This window comes from Triplophysa rosa, linkage group LG8, assembly GCF_024868665.1.
Source record: "Triplophysa rosa linkage group LG8, Trosa_1v2, whole genome shotgun sequence".
Taxonomy (NCBI): Eukaryota; Metazoa; Chordata; class Actinopteri; order Cypriniformes; family Nemacheilidae; genus Triplophysa; species Triplophysa rosa.
The window spans coordinates 14,317,835-14,334,595 of record NC_079897.1 but is presented as its reverse complement, the minus strand read 5'-3'; the positions used below and the strand labels follow the sequence as shown (position 1 = coordinate 14,334,595).

The window sequence follows — 16,761 nt, the reverse complement described above, 5'->3', positions numbered from 1 at the left end:
ACTGACAACCCAAGACTTCCGTTGTCAAAATAAGAGTCCCATCAAGCAACGTAGCCCTTGCCATTTTTTTTAGCAAGGCTTTCTTTTAATGCATTGTTTTTCTCTTTGGAAAAAAATCTTCTATAAAAATGGATACATTTACATAAAATATACATGCTATGTACTGTTTAAATTGTTTTTTGTTATTATGATCAGATTTTTTTCAATTAGTATGAATAGATAAATTGTGAGTAAATCAAAACACATAAAACTTTCTATTTGAGCATTTTTTTTTCATTTATTTAAATATGTGTAGTCAAAATGACCCCACACATCTTTAAATAACAAAAATAAAATTTAAAACATAAAAGGAGAGTTAAATAATATTCATATATACAAATATTAGGACTTTGTGAATGCTGGTACGTTATATTTGGATGCATGCACTGAAATTAGATTTATGTATCAGATTCCATTAAGGAGGGAAAAGACCCAAGAGAGAGCGGCGAGCAAAGAACCAAAACAGAATTTCTTAGTTTGCTACAACAGAACAGACACCGAATGATAATATATAAGAGGATCTGCACGGTTAAACACATTCTCAGAGGGGCGCTATGGAGAAGCGTAGTAGATAGACGTGTTTCACATCGCTTCCACAGCCAAGTCCATAAAAAGTACTTTAACGGTCTCAAAATCTGCTCTAATTGAGATAAAAGGTCTATCGGAGACCCTTAACACTGCACCTGGGCTTAAAGTGCTGCCAATGCCGCCAAAAAAACTGCCTCAGGGCGCTAAACCCTCTCAGCTACAAGCTACTAGAAACGTGGTGATGGCGGAGCAAGCGACGGTTTCCGGCACCGAAGAAGCGACGCGGACGATAGAGCACTCTCTTAGCACTCTCAACGGAAGATTCGACAAATTAGAAGCTACTCTCCAAGCGATACAAGCGACGCAGCTGGCCCTAAGTGAGATAATGGAGACGATAGAGGGGCAGACTAGTGATCATGGAACCCGAATACTCTCTCTGGAAACGTCACTGGATAACATACGCAAAGAGAACGAGAGGCTCAAATTCAAGATCGGTGATCTCGAAAGTCGCTCACGCCGCAACAACATAAGGATTATTGGGATTCCAGAAGGAAGTGAGAATACGGTAATACGGTAATGTGTGAATAGAGACTGTAGGTACATACTGTCCTTTCTGTTTTTTTCCCTTTTGTTGCTATGTTAGGCTTGGCTGTGGAGCTGTATTTCTTTTTTGTTTGTTTGTTTGTTTAAATACTTTATTTTCGCAATACTCCAATAGTGTGGAGTTCTGTCCGAGGAGCTATTAGTCTCCTTCGTGAACTGGGTGCTCTAGGCACTAGAGGGAGCCATAATGCTTCGTTTGGGGAAGTCATTTGAGGCATGGGAGTGGGAGGTAAGTTGTTCGAAGTTCGTTAAAGGGGTTATTTAATATTACTACTTAAAAAAAAATTTCTCTCTTTTTTTTCTTTGTATCTTGTATTTTTATTTTATTTTATTTTTAGGGGAAGAAGGAGTGCCATTCTGGCTCTTTCCATTCTACAAGAATTAAATGACAGGGAGGGATCAAAAAAATAAAGGAAATTATAATCTAACGTTAGCGTCTTGGAATGTTAAAGGGCTTGGTCACCCTATTAAAAGAGCCAAAGTGTTTACCTATCTAAAATCCCTGCAGGCAGATATTCTTTTCCTTCAGGAAACACATATAGCAGTTGGACAAGAGCGAAAGCTCAGGGCTAACTGGATATCCCAGGTATATCAGGCCCCATTTAGCAGTAAAGCAAGGGGTGTAGCTATTCTATTCCGAAAGGGAATCTCATTTCAACTTGATTCCATAACTACCGACGAACACGGCAGATACGTCATGATCTCAGGCCGGCTTGGCTCGTTACAGATAGCATTGTTAAACATATGGCCCAAATACTGATGAACCTCAATTTTTCAAGCATATCTTTGACATGATCCCAGCTGGTTCCACTAATGTCATCAGAGGTGGGGATTTCAATTGTTATTTAGACCCGTCACTGGACCGTTCATCCTCAAAACCCCCTCCTACTATAGCTTCAGTACAGATCCTAAATAGACTAATCAAAGAAAGAAATATGGTGGATATCTGGAGGCTGCAACATCCGACAGAGAAGGAGTATTCATTTTATTCATATGTCCATAAAACCTACACAAGGATAGATCACTTCTTGATCTCATCTGAATTGGTAGGTAAGGTAGGCAACACAAAGTATCATAACAGGTTGATTTCAGATCATAGTCCGACTTCACTTCAACTTAACAATGCGCTACCACCACAAAGCTATAATTGGCGTTTTAACCCATGGTTGCTGAAAGATAAAAATTTTGGAAAATTTATGGAAGCAAACATTGATGATTTCTTTCTGACAAACGACAATAGACAGGTTTCTGATTCAGTCTTATGGGATACGTTTAAGGCAGTTATGAGGGGTCATATTATTGCCTTTGCAGCTGACAAAAAGAAAAACAGCAATAATAGGCTTCTGGAGATTGAAAAATTGCTCACAACATTAGAACAAAATTATATTAGCACTGCAACGCAAAACGATTATAATATGATACTGAAATTAAAACATGAATACAATTCTATTTTAGGCAAAAGAACCGAAAATCTCTTACTTAAACTGAAACAAAAACATTTTGAATTAGGGGACAAGCCAGAAACTCTACTAGCTAGACAACTACGGGGAGAGCAAGCAAAACATGCAATACATCAAATTAAATCAAAAACAGCTGAGATTGTAACCTATCCAGAAGAGATCAATGAAACATTTAAGGATTTTTACTCAGATCTTTATTCCTCAAAATGCAAGGCCACCCAAGAGGATTATAATAAATTTTTTGATGATCTCCACCTTCCTCAACTAGGTGAAGCTGCAAAAGAGGACCTAGAAGCCTCATTTTCTGAAACCGATATTTTAGATGCCATTAGATCCTTTCCATCTGGCAAAGCATCAGGTCCGGATGGCTTCGGTTGTGAATTTTATAAGGCTTTTTCTCGTAAATTAGTCCCGTATTTATTGAGAATGATTAATGATTCGTATGAAAATAGCAGACTACCCACCTCATTGTACGAGGCTAACATCTGCGTATTACTAAAAAAAGATAAAGACGACACGGATCCGGACAGCTATAGGCCTATATCATTGCTGAATTTTGATCAGAAAGTCATAACAAAAATGCTAGCTAATAGACTCGGGAAACACATCTCAACAATAGTACACCCAGACCAAACTGGATTCATACCGGGTCGATTTTCTTTCTGTAACGTCCGTCTGCTTCTTAACATCCTCTACAATAATCGTATTAAAGAAGACACTGGAGCGATCATCTCGCTCGACGCTCAGAAGGCGTTTGATCAAATAGAATGGCCATATATGCTAAAAACACTCAAGCACTTTGGATTAGGTAGAGGTTTTATCAGGTGGGTAAAAATCTTGTATAAAAGCACTGTATCATCAATTTTGACAAATGCCAACAAATCCAAACCCTTTGAGCTGTCTAGGGGAGTCAGACAAGGTGACCCTCTTTCTCCTCTTCTTTTTGATATTGCACTGGAACCGTTAGCAATAGGGATTAGAGGTCACCCGCATATACAGGGCATAAGGGTCGGAGACACAGAAGCACTGGTCAGTTTGTATGCGGATGATTTACTAATAAATCTCTCTAATCCAGCCAAATCAGTATCCTACCTGCTCGATTATATAAATGCTTTCAGCAAAATCTCTGAGTACACCATTAACTGGACCAAGAATGAGTTTATGTCCTTAGCTAGGCAGAACAATTCTACGCAAATTGGCTCCTTGCCTTTCAAAATAGTTGAGGATCACTTTACATACCTTGGTCTTGTAATTCCTAAGAACCCTAAACGCATACTCAAACTGAATTTCTCAGCCAAAATTGACAAATTGAAAGAAAAAATTGATAGATGGAAACTCCTGCCTTTATCTATGGTTGGTAAAATTAATGCAATTAAAATGGTTACTTTGCCGCAGTTTCTATATATGTTTCAAAACCTGCCCGTCTACCTACCTGCATCTTTTTTTAAACTCCTGGATTCAATCATTATGCCATTCATTTGGGCCTATAAGGTTCCCCGAATAACTAAAACCCACCTACAGAAACCCACCCACATGGGGGGCCTAGGCCTCCCAGTGTTTAAATTTTACTATTGGGCAGCAAATGTTAGGGCCCTAACCTACTGGCAGAGGGGCTTTCCGGGCCAAACATTCTCTCTGACTGATCCTCTGTGGCTTAGGATGGAGACAATGTCTTCAATTTCCTCTCTCCCAGTCTTACTTTTTTCAAAAACATCCCCCACATTAAAATCAGCTGGGAACAATTTGATCACTCAAAATTCAATAAGAATACTAAATCAAATCAGGAAATACCTCAAACTGCCTGATGTCTCTGTTCATACACCCATTGCTAAGAATCACTTGTTTAAGCCGTCTCAGTTGGACAGAGGTTTTGCTGACTGGAGGGGTAAAGGGCTGAGATGTATTGCGGATCTATATATAGATGACATATTTGCATCTTTCAGTCAGTTACAATTGGCATTCAATCTCCCAGGCTCTGATTTCTTCCGGTACTTGCAAGTGAGACACTATGTCGGATCTGTCTTTAAAGAATTTATTAATAAGCCTAAGGCTACTGCACTTGACCAATGTTTTTTGTTAAACCCAAACTCTAGACATTTGATTTCACGTTGTGTTGATGTTTTTGAACTGCCTGTAAACACAGAGCACATAAAAGAGGCCTGGGCCAAGGATTTGGGGGAAGAAATATCTGATGAATGTTGGCTTGAAAGTCTTGGGAATATTCAAGATTGCTCAATAAATTCGAGACACAGACTAATACAATTTAAAGTTGTGCACAGATTACACTACTCTAAAACCAGGCTTAGTAAAATATACAGCTCTGTTTCTCCGATATGCGACAAATGTAAAATAGAGGAGGGTTCACTAGCACATATGTTATGGTTCTGTCACAAACTGCTTAATTTCTGGACTGCTATATTTGATTTTTTTTCGAAAGTTTTTCAAAAGGAGGTTAAACCGGACCATGGCCTTGCGATTCAGGGATCCTCAGAAACACTAAAAACTCTTTCAATCTCTCAGCAAAGATCCTTAATGACTGGAATGACTCTTACTAAGAAATCAATACTTTTAAACTGGAAATCCTCAGATCCTCCATGTTTTAAAGCCTGGCAACGTGAACTCTTCAATGTCATACAAATGGAGAATTTACGTCACACCGAGCCTGGATCTCACTGTCGATTTGAAGCTGTATGGCAGCCCTTCCTGGACTTCACTGAGCTAGAATAATACGCTACTATTGCACTCTCTGTAATAATTGGATGTCTGGAACCTGTGGTTAAGTTCTGATCATTACCTGATTATCATTACCCATCGTTTCTCCCCTTTATAAAATCACGGATTTATTTTATTTATATTACTTTTTTTCTTATCTATTTGTATTCTTTTATATGTATTATGTGTGTATGTATGTATGTATGTATATATGTGTGTGTATGTATATATATATGTGTATGTGTGTATGTATGTATATATATGTTTACTTATTTATTTATTTATTATTGTTTTTTTTTCTTTTGTTAAATTGTTGTACTATGTGGTGGGGGAGGGTGTCCGATCGAGTTAATTTTGTATGTCATCAAAATTCAAATAAAAACAATATACTAAAACATATTCTCAGAATGAGAGCCGAACACTGGAGAGGCGTCAGAACAATCAACCTAAGAAGCTAAGATAAGAGAAAGGCTGAAACATGCACAAATTTACGGAGTAATCGCACAAACGATTAAGAAAATACTACAGTCACGAGTGCAAATCACAAGAAGAGCACAGAGGATGATTGATGAGGACATCTTGTGGACATCAGATACATCGACGTCCAGTGTGAATAATGACCTTCAGAAAATGAATTTCAGATAAAGAGTTATAATCAATTTTATTTAAAAAAATCTTATGAATGCTAGGTGGTGCTGTCTTTAAACTTCACAGGTATAGGACTAGCTAGTAACCAAACAGATCTCATCCCCTACTGACTCCAATAGTATTATAGTACAATAGTTTTTTTTATCTGCTACGGCAGTAAATGAGGGATGAGTTCTGTTTGGTTACTGAAATTCTTCCAAATATCTTCCTTTGTGTTCAGTAGAACAAAGACATTTATACAGGTTTGGAACAACCTTTTTAATTTTTGGTTGAACTATTCCTTTAATAGGACTAAACCTACTATAAAAGGGGTCATTTGAATGCATGATAATTCCGGGAATAGAAGCAACAAAAAGTTGTGTTTTAGCATTGCATAAACATTTTAAGCAAATACTGTAGGTATTACAGATGATGCAAAATTAAACATTTTCAATACAAAAAGTAACATTACACCAAACACATTCCCCCATTGAACTAAACAGTTGAACTACGCCTTTTAATGGAAGGGGAGAGTTAAATGATGACATTTATATAGTCCCGGTTTTGACCGTATAGCATGGAAAGACGACCCATTACGTAAGTACAGTACAAACTGTTTGCTTGTGTATTCGATATATGTAAACCTCAAAACAAATAAATATATCAACCTGTGTTCAATGGGTCTTTGTCTCATTAGCTGAATGTAGCATAAAAATAAACCATTTTGTCAACATTGATTTGTACACTTGTATTAATAGAACAACACATCATCAAAAGGCATACACACATGGAATTATTAACATTTCTACGTTAATTGATGTTTTTTTGCGCATAAACAGAAATGTATGTAATATGTGTACATGTGATGTAGTGCAGGTTTCAGTTCATATGGCATATTAAAAGTCTCTAGTCACAGGGTCTCTTTGACAGTGCCTGTTGGAATCCCTTTCCAACATGCTTATAGGCGTTCTCTAGTGTGATTTCTTATATGCCAGTCAAGACTAGATTTTTGTATGAAACTCTTTCCACACTGCGGACATGTGTATGGGTGCTCTCCAGTGTGACTTTTCGTGTGTCCCTCAAGATGATGTTTATGTTTAAAACTCTTTCTACACTGAGGACATGTGTGTGGGCGCGCTCCAGTGTGAATTCTCATATGTGCTTCAAGACTTGATTTCTGTACAAATCCCTTTCCACACTGAAGACATGAATATGGATGCTCTCCAGTGTGAATTTTCACATGTATTTTAAGATTAGATTTTTGTATGAAACTCTTTCCACACTGAGGACATGTGTAAGGGCGCACTCCAGTGTGAATGTTCTTATGTGCCTCAAGATTTGATTTCTGTACAAATCCCTTTCCACACTGAAGACATGAATATGGATGCTCTCCGGTGTGAATGCTCATGTGCCCATGAAGACTTGATTTTCGTATAAAACTCTTTCCACACTGAGGACATGAGAATGGATGCTCTCCAGTGTGGATTTTTATGTGCACCACAAGATTTTGTTTGAGTGTGAAACTCTTTCCACACTGAGGACATGTGTATGGGCGCTCTTCAGTGTGAATTCTCATGTGACTGTCAAGACTTGATTTCCGTTCGAAATTCTTTTCACACTGAAGACATGCGTATGGGCGCTCTTCAGTGTGAATTCTCTTGTGTACCTCACGAGTTGCTTTGTGTTTAAAACTCTTTCCACACTGGAGACATGCGTAAGGGCACTCTCCACTGTGAATTCTCACGTGCACTACAAGATTCTGTTTGTGTTTGAAACTCTTTCCACACTGAGGACATATGTATGGGCGCTCTTCAGTGTGAATTCTCATGTGTACTTCAAGACAACTTTTCAGTCTAAAACTCTTTCCACATTGAAAACATGTATATGGACGCTCTCCAGTGTGAATTTTCATGTGACTGTCAAGCGTTGATTTGTGTTTGACACTCTTTCCACACTGGGGACATGTGTATGGGCACTCTCCAGTGTGAATTGTCATGTGACTGTCAAGCGTTGATTTGTGTTTGACACTCTTTCCACACTGGGGACATGTGTATGGGCGCTCTCCAGTGTGAATTCTCATGTGACTGTCAAGCGTTGATTTGTGTTTGACACTCTTTCCACACTGGGGACATGTGTATGGGCGCTCTCCAGTGTGAATTCTCATGTGCCCTTGAAGGCTTGATTTTCGTATAAAACTCTTTCCACACTGAGGACATGAGTATGGCTGCACTCCAGTGTGAATTTTTATGTGCACCACAAGATGATGTTTGTGTGTGAAACTTTTTCCACACTGAGGACATGTGTATGGGCGCTCTCCAGTGTGAATTCTCATGTGCCCCTCAAGATGATGTTTATGTTTAAAACTCTTTCCACACTGAGGACAGTTGAAAGACGTGCCTGATTCTGTTTTTTTATTTCTTTTCGGAAAGAAAATCTTCTGTTCCTGCAAACTACTAGAGGCCATTTCTAGCATTTCAGGATTCAGATGTTTCTTCTTCACTTCATTCAGTTCATCACTTTCATCCTTCAACAAATCTGAAATGCATCAAAAGAACGATGTTTTTAATATTATAGATTACATTCTGATGTTTTTGATTTTCTTATGTCATTTCCATATAACAAACATAAAATAATAACAAAATATTAGATACGTGCTATACTTCTCGGCTCGTTGGAATGCTTGATTCAAATGTCGCAACATTTGCAGGTTCGTTATTTCCAGATAACAACCGCTCAAAACTAATAACACACAGTAAGCAGGATGCTGCAAATCATTTTGACAGGTACAGTTGAATATTTCACAAAAAAAAATTTAATAACATATATGACATTATATTTACAAATTATTAAACCATATTGCCTGTTCGTGACATTAAAACGTCGTTTCTTACCTTAAAACGGAAAGTAAATGGCTTTTCCTCACTGAAGGTCTGCATTCGGTAAAAATTAGCAAGAAAAATATTTCAAATTCACATCTCATATCCAGTCTTTTCTCATGTGGCAAGTAGCCGTGTAATAAGCGGGATACTGTACAAGCAACTGGCTGTTATCGCAGAAATAAGCCCCGACAGTGTGATCAGGACACGATGCAGTGGTTTTCACACTAGAGGTACTTGAAGAGACCCCGGTGGTACGTGACACGACAGGAAATTAAAAACTAATTTATTATATCAATTTACCATTTCGTGTTTTAAATACAATTTTAATACATGATTGATAAATAAGGAATACATCTCTGCCTATGTGCAATTTTTATATAGTTGCAGGGCTCTAGACTAACTTTTTGCACTGGTTGCACTGGTGCGCCTAACTTTTTTTCTTAGGTGCACCAGCACAAAAGTTAGGTGCACCCAAATTTTCGACCGCATCGCATTTAACACCGCAGTTTTACAAGTTCACTTTTTTTTTAAATCGCTGTCAATATAGGCAATATTGACTTGTAAATGATTAACTAACAATCTGGTCAACATAAAGTTCTTTATTTGAAGCACAATTCTACAAGAAAGCAGGGCTCTAGACTAGCACTTGAGAGAGGTGGCACCAAGTTATTCAGTTGGTGGCACCAGCCCTTAATTTGATAGCACCCGAGTCGTGGGGTGAGGTAAGAAAAAAGAATCACTAAAACTTCATTAAAATGTGTTTAATACATTAATAAATCAATTAGAAATTAATACAAATCATTGTTTATGATTGAATTATTTTTATTGTATATGTAAACTCTCTTTCAACACTTTACCATATTTAAAGCACATCTTTCTTAAAGCTACTTTCTTCCTTTATTTGTTGTGAACGACTCCTATAAGAGAACACAATTCCTTTAATATCAGTGAGTGTTTTTGGGCCCGTCCGTTGTTGTTTGATGAACATTATAAACAGAGATCTTTATTATGCTGCTGCCCCTTTAAGAGCTCGCGCAATATACTGGAACACGTGTTTTGTTTCCCAACTGTTTGGTCACGAAACAAACTGAATACCTTTACAAGGTTTCTTGTTAATATGGAAATTTTTAGGTTATTTTGTGTTAATATGTCCGTTTCAGAGTAAGAAGGCGTGAAAGAGAACTCTGTTTAGTATTTTGTACTCTGACTCTCTGGGCGCGCATATCTCAAACAAACCCACGAGACCTGAAGGCTTTTAGTGATTATTCTTCATGAAAGCTGCATTGATACACGTTTGGCTTCTATCAATAGCGACTTACAAATAAATAGTATTTAGCTTGATGTATAACATTTTGTATGCTTTGCAGTATTGTTAGAGATCTTTATACAATAGTTTAGTGCATAAGCTTAGACACATGTTTCCTGCATTAGCTTCACATGCATACAATACTTGCAACACATTTCGTTGTCTTTGCTGTTTTGTACCTTAGCAGGGGAAATTCTTGTATTCTGCATATTTATTTAAGTTACAAGACTGAGCGCTTCACTCGTCTGCTCTTTCGGTCCTTCGCCTCTTACCCGTAACCCGCGAATTACGTCTTTGGGGGCGGGGCTATGGGATTCCTTTTGTGCCAATAAAAATGAACGCAAACTTTTAAAAAACGAACAAAAATATACAATGAGAAAGAAAAAAAACACTTTGATAATGAAAACAATAAACTCATGAGTTGCAAGAATTTTCAAATAAACTGCTATTTTTCTTAACAATTTTCTAAGTTTCGTTTTTGCAAATAATAGTTTTGAATTCGCTGCTAGATTTTTCATTTGCGCTTTCCGAGTTTTCGTTTACGCGTCTCAATTTTTCGTTCGCCTTTCTGGCACAAATCTCACGTGTAGGCAGGACTTATGGCCGCTTTACGCTGATTGGCTAGTGAGTTTTTGATTGACAGCTCCCTGACAAGGAAGTCGATACTGAAGACAGTACAGTGCAACGAATCTTAGAGAACGATCTGCACGCTGTTATCTTTATTGTTTGTACTTAAAACTACTTTCTTATTTAGTTAGTATATTAGTAATTGGTATTTGAAGTAGGTAAGTCATGCGTGGTGTGGATCCAAGCGTCCTCCCCATCCTCAGGTAAATGAATGTAATTCAGATAATAAAGAAAATCACTAAAGTTTTATTCCTGTACAGTAGCAATTCTGTCTTTACTAAGCGCGTTCATTGTGTGCTTTATATTTTTTTGTCAGGTATTATTTTATGGCCTATTAAGATAATTTTCTTAAAAAGGAACGAACAACTTGCATTATAACATCCAATAAAGACACGTTACAGATTATTGGGTTGTGAGAAATTAACGTGCTAAATGAAAACATTGCTGCATAGTTACTGTACAGAGAAACTTTTAGCGATTTTATTATCTCGGTTACATAAATGTACCTGAGGGTGACTTGTGTCCAGCTGAGGAGGAGGATGACGATGTCGCTCTTGCATACAGTCTCCTTTTAAATAATTAAGTCCACTTATTAGTTAAGTATTGTATCATTCTTTTTAAACTCATGGTGAATGTACAGCATTATACCCCTTTCTTTACATTCACAGAAAGTACACCTCATAAAACACTACCAATACATTCAAATGACATTTGTTTTTTAAACGCTACAACAAAACAAATTCATAAGGTGACACAATTAGAGGCCTTCAGAATGTTTTATTCATTTAGTCTGTCTCTTGCAAACTATTTCATTATGTATTTACACACCTACAAAAAACAGGTTAAAGAAAAGCAGAAGAGAGACTTCTTAAACTATAAACAAACATTTAATTCAATTCAATTCAATTCAATTTTATTTATATAGCGCTTTTCACAATGTGCATTGTTCCAAAGCAGCTTTACAGGAGCAAATAAGAAAAACACAGAAAGGTAAAACACAGCACAGTGCATGGTGTTTATAGACCAAGCAAGATCATTATAATAAATAATATCTAATAAATAAATGAATAAATAAATAAATAAATAAATGCAGTCTCTATTTAAAGATAGAAACGATACATAAAATGCCACCACGATTATAATCTATAAATTAGAAATATGAACTGGAAGCATAACACTTTATTGTATATCTCCTCAAAACTCACTAGGCATCTCGTTTTCCTGATATCATTGAAATATAAATTATAGACTGCTGTCTTGACGGCCTCTAAACCCACGTAAAGTTGCATGTGAATATGGCAATCTATCCTGTTTTCTCGACGTTGGCTTGTTGTTACGCGTGATAGAGCCTGGAAGCGTGTCCACTTTTAAGTGGGTGAAAGTTGGCAACCCTGCTAATATACTACAAAATAAGAAAGTAATTTAAGTACAAACACTAAAACAATACTATACGAAAACCGAAACAGATTGCTCTCTAATCCGCTGCACTGTCTTCAGTTCGCTTCCTGGTCAGGGAGCTGTCAATCCAAATCTCACTAACCAATGAGAGTAAAGTGGCCATAATCCCGCCCACACGTGAGTTTGTGCCAGAAAGGCGAACGACAAATTGAGAAGCTAAACGAAAACTCGGAAAGCGCAAATGAAAAATCTACAGGATTTCAAAACTATTATTTGCAAAAACGAAACTTAGAAAATTGTTAAGAAAAATGCAGTTTATTTGAAAATATGTCACATTCTTGCAACTGAGTTTATGTTTTCATTATCAAAGTGTTTTTTTCTTTCTCATTGTATATTTTTGTTCGTTTTTTAAAAGTTTGCGTTCATTTTTATTGGCACAAAAGGAATCCCATACGGGCACTGATAGATAAGTGAATGGTTGAAGGAGGGGAGACGAAAATGAGTGACTGAATGCGCAGCTTGCGCAATATAACATTTCTGCGCATTAAATTTATAATACGCAAAAATTATATATTGATCAGTTTGACAGTCGCACCGGTGCGACCATTAAGAAAAACTTGTCGCACTGGCAGGAAAAATAGTTGCAAAATGAGACCATTTAGTCGCAGTCTAGCGTGTCAGAGCATTTGGTTAGCAGAGGTGGACAGTAACGAAGTAAATTTGCCTGAGTACTGTACTTAAGTACACTTTTTGAGTATCTGTACTTTACTTGAGTATTATTTTTTCTGAGTACTTGTACTTTAACTTGACTACATTTGAAAGACAAATATCATACTTTTTACTCCACTACATTTATAAAAAGGTCCAAAAGTAGAAAATGGTTTCTATGCAGCGGGGTTTCCTGTGTGCACAATTTATCTGGCTTGCGATCTGCCAGGACCTTTTACTGTTGCCAAGTATTTCAGTTTTTCTAAGCTCGCGGTTTTCCGGCAAGCTTTGAATGGCCATTTGGCAGATTTTTTTAACGCAAATCTGGCAACTCTGGGATCTTCCCCGCTAAACTAATGTAAACGTAGGCGCTGCTACATCGTTGATAGCGCTCTGAAAAGGCAAATAGAACATTAAAAGAGGAAAAAGGCACATGTTAAAGTGTGGTGTAATCATCTGTGGGTTACGATCAGTCAAAGATCGTTGAAACATTGTCATGAAAATGATCGGCATAACGGCTAAACGGTAAATAAGCATCACATACACCTTGAGCTACACGTGCGTGTTAACTTCTGATCTGCTGCTATATCATTTAAAGCGATTTGGAAAATGAATGATGTTTTTACTGAAGTAACTATAGTTGAAGTATTCCTGTTGAAATAAAAACAATAGAACCCTGCCCAAAATACAACATAAAATGTAATGGATTTAATGGTTATAATGGGAATTGTACTATGGATACTTGTTGTCTACTTGTATGTGATGGATTCTATTGATGGGATGGTAAATCCTATTGGAATAAAACCCAAAACACACTACAAAGAGGAATTTAATTTAAAAATCTCATTCTAATTAAAAAATTCATTGTTTTTTTTCAGCAGGGATGGTATTTGCATTAAAACCACAGTATCCACAAATTTACCATTTTCTAAATATAGGAACCATACTCCAATTAATAATCTTTAGTAAAACCACAGCAACTAAACATACCATAGTTTCATTATATTCATTATTATACTAGCTATAGTTTATGTTTGTAGTTAAATTATGGTAATAAGTCCAACAAACACATGGCTTCTACACTTTACTATTTACAAGAACCTTACTACTTACTGGTAAATTGCTGCTAAAACTGGTAAAGGGAATATACAAAATAAAAGAACACTGCTCATAAATACATATAGGCCTAGGGGGCTAATGAGGATAATAGGCTAAATGATCATACAGGATTATATCTAAACTAAACATATGTGTGCTAAACATATAAAGCTCTTAAAGGAGTAGCTCACTGCAAAATTTGCCCCCATTGACTTTCCATAGTAGGAATAAAAACTACTATGGAAAGTCAATGGGGGCAAATTTTGAAGTGGACTACTCCTTTAATACCACTGATTCTGTGAGCTACTCGGTGTATTCAGTAGGGTGCTTCAGAGGCACAAGGTATACGACAATAAAACAATGCACAACTGACATAAAGGAAATTTACTTTTAATACTTGAGTACTTTTAAAAGCACGTACTTCTGTACTTTTACTCAAGTAAGAATCTGTCTTTACAACTTTTACTTGTAGTGGAGTAATATTTGACCAGTAGTATCTGTACTTTCACTCAAGTAAGGAAGTTGTGTACTTCGTCCACCTCTGATTGGTTATGATTTTCGGACGGATCAGGCCTTAACTTAACCACTTTGGGGTGCCAGGAACAATCGCACTCAAGTTCGGACCGCAGCAAACGAGCCCAATCTGAAAACGCCCTAAGTCTCTGTTTGTTATATAGCCTACAGCTGTTCTCTTGATGTTTAAGTATACAGATATTTATTTATTTTCTGTGTTTAATGTTCTTTCCACATTGTTTGTCTATAATATTGGTTTGTAGTAGAATGCACCTATTGCAATTTTCTTGGCCGATTCTGGTGAAACCTGCCAATTCCGATTTTCTATCCACACCCTATAATTGACAGTATATACTGTATATAAAGCCATATTTTTACTTTTCTTCAATGCACATTTTTTCATAATAACAAATTTTATTTTCATAAGACAAATTATCGAACGTTACAATTTCCCTAAATGCAGTTCTCAAAGCTTCATTAAATTACAGGATCTTCTCTCACCTAAACAACTCTGAAATTTAAGAACTTTGTGACTAAAAAGTAGAAATAATAAATATAACTAAACAAATGTCACTTAATTGACCCTTTTCTCTTTTGTACTCATCTCACAAAAGTCTAAGATTAATCTCACAAAAGTCTAAGATTACAAGCCAATGAATAAAATAGTAGGCCTACTTTAATTTTATTCTTGTCTGTTCATTAAACTAACATTGCTGTATTTTCTGAAATGTAAAATAAATTGTCTTTAATTTGGGTCTGTAGTATTAAAGAAGTGGGATGGTTCATTTTTGCTGCAACTTCAATAAAAAATCTTATAAATGAATTCTACTCTAAAGATTTAAATGTATCAAAACATTTCTTGTGTTAGTAAAGAACTGAATCAGATAATCACATACAGTGGCAAGAAAAAGTATGTGAACCTTTTGGAATTTCATGGTTTTCTGAATAAATTTGTCATAAAATGTGATCTGATCTTCATCTAAGTCAAGGGTATTGACAAACATAATGTGTCTAAAATAATAACACAACATTTTTTTGATCTTTCATGTCTTTATTGAGAACAACCAAAAAAAAGAGTATAACAACCAAGGAAAAACATTATTTTGTGTGCGATTTGTGTGCGAACTTTGTCTTTATGTATTAATTTTGTGCAATATAATTTAAAATGCGTTTAATGTTCTGACTCACGGTTTTAATTTTTGATTTACGCTTATTATATTTTTAAATATGCCCGCAATACTTGTGGCGGGATTCTGATCCCATACAGGACTAAGTTCAAAATAAACCTTAATTCACAAAATTCCTCTTATTTTTCCCAAATGTACATCATTTTCCAGATTCTGCAAGGGTGATGTAAACTTTTGAACTCAACTGTAGGTCTATTTTCCTTTTTTTTTTTTTACTTAACTGATCTAGATTTAAACAGCAAAACCTCATGAACTGCCTTACCAATCATTACTGAAGAATCAAGAATGGACACCAACCTCTTTGTTCCTCAATATCTTCATGTTTCATTCTGCATGGGTCTGGATCACTCCTCCTTTTTGACATTCTATTTTTTTACAAAACTGTTGCACTGAACATCTTTGTTGTATGTAGAACAGACCTGCCAAAAAAAACATTTTCACGTTAAATACTTTAAGCAAGTTAATAAAAAAAGTGTTCCAATTTTTTTTATTGTAGATGAATCAAAATTTTAGGATTTATAAATAAGACGAGGGCTGCGTCTGAAATCGCATACTGTGACAGTACGTACTGAATTTGAATAAGTACCTACTAATCGGCCGTTTAAACACTACGTTCTATATAGTATGAGTGGGAGTAGTATGAATACATTTCGACATACTGAGTCTGCCATGTTTTATGGTCATGTGAACCGTATGCTCTTTGACCTATGACGTATTAACAACAACCTACACGTGAGCATTGATAAAAACATAGTCATGAGAAATTCATTTATTGGCACTTACATTAAAAACAGACGTCCACCTTAAAATTTCCGCTATATTTATTTGATTTACTTTTGAAATTTGACCATTGCTCATGTTGGACTTTTGAGGCAGTCCTGCATGTTCAGAATTCAAAGAGAAACTTTTAAGTTCAAAAACTGAAGTTTATTTATCAGATGTAAAAGAGTAACAAAGCTTTGGGTTGTCAGACGATCTCCTCACTCCACCACAAGCCAACAACCCAGATTATTCAAAAACACACATATTTATTCAGTATTTGACGTCGTTCTCATCTTCTGACTCCTCCTTTGTCT

The 16,761-nt window shown here is 36.2% G+C and overlaps 1 protein-coding gene across 4 annotated transcripts in view; it reads right to left on the bottom strand.

Annotated features, from left to right (window-relative positions):
* Nucleotides 1-5,984: 5,984 nt before the first annotated feature.
* Nucleotides 5,985-16,761, bottom strand: part of LOC130558424 (gastrula zinc finger protein XlCGF57.1-like) — a 26,832-nt gene continuing 16,055 nt past the window's right edge. Inside the window, exons 2-4 of one of the 4 annotated variants that reach the window (XM_057340800.1) lie at nucleotides 15,983-16,104; nucleotides 8,861-8,899; nucleotides 5,985-8,504 (exon numbers count right to left, since the gene is read on the bottom strand). In XM_057340800.1, coding sequence (XP_057196783.1) covers nucleotides 6,928-8,442 — 1,515 coding nt within the window. In that variant the 5' untranslated portion in view covers nucleotides 8,443-8,504; nucleotides 8,861-8,899; nucleotides 15,983-16,104 and the 3' untranslated portion in view covers nucleotides 5,985-6,927. Of the gene's footprint in view, nucleotides 8,900-15,982; nucleotides 16,105-16,468; nucleotides 16,753-16,761 lie in introns of those variants that run through there. The other 3 variants (XM_057340797.1, XM_057340798.1, XM_057340796.1) reach the window with 3 other exon arrangements.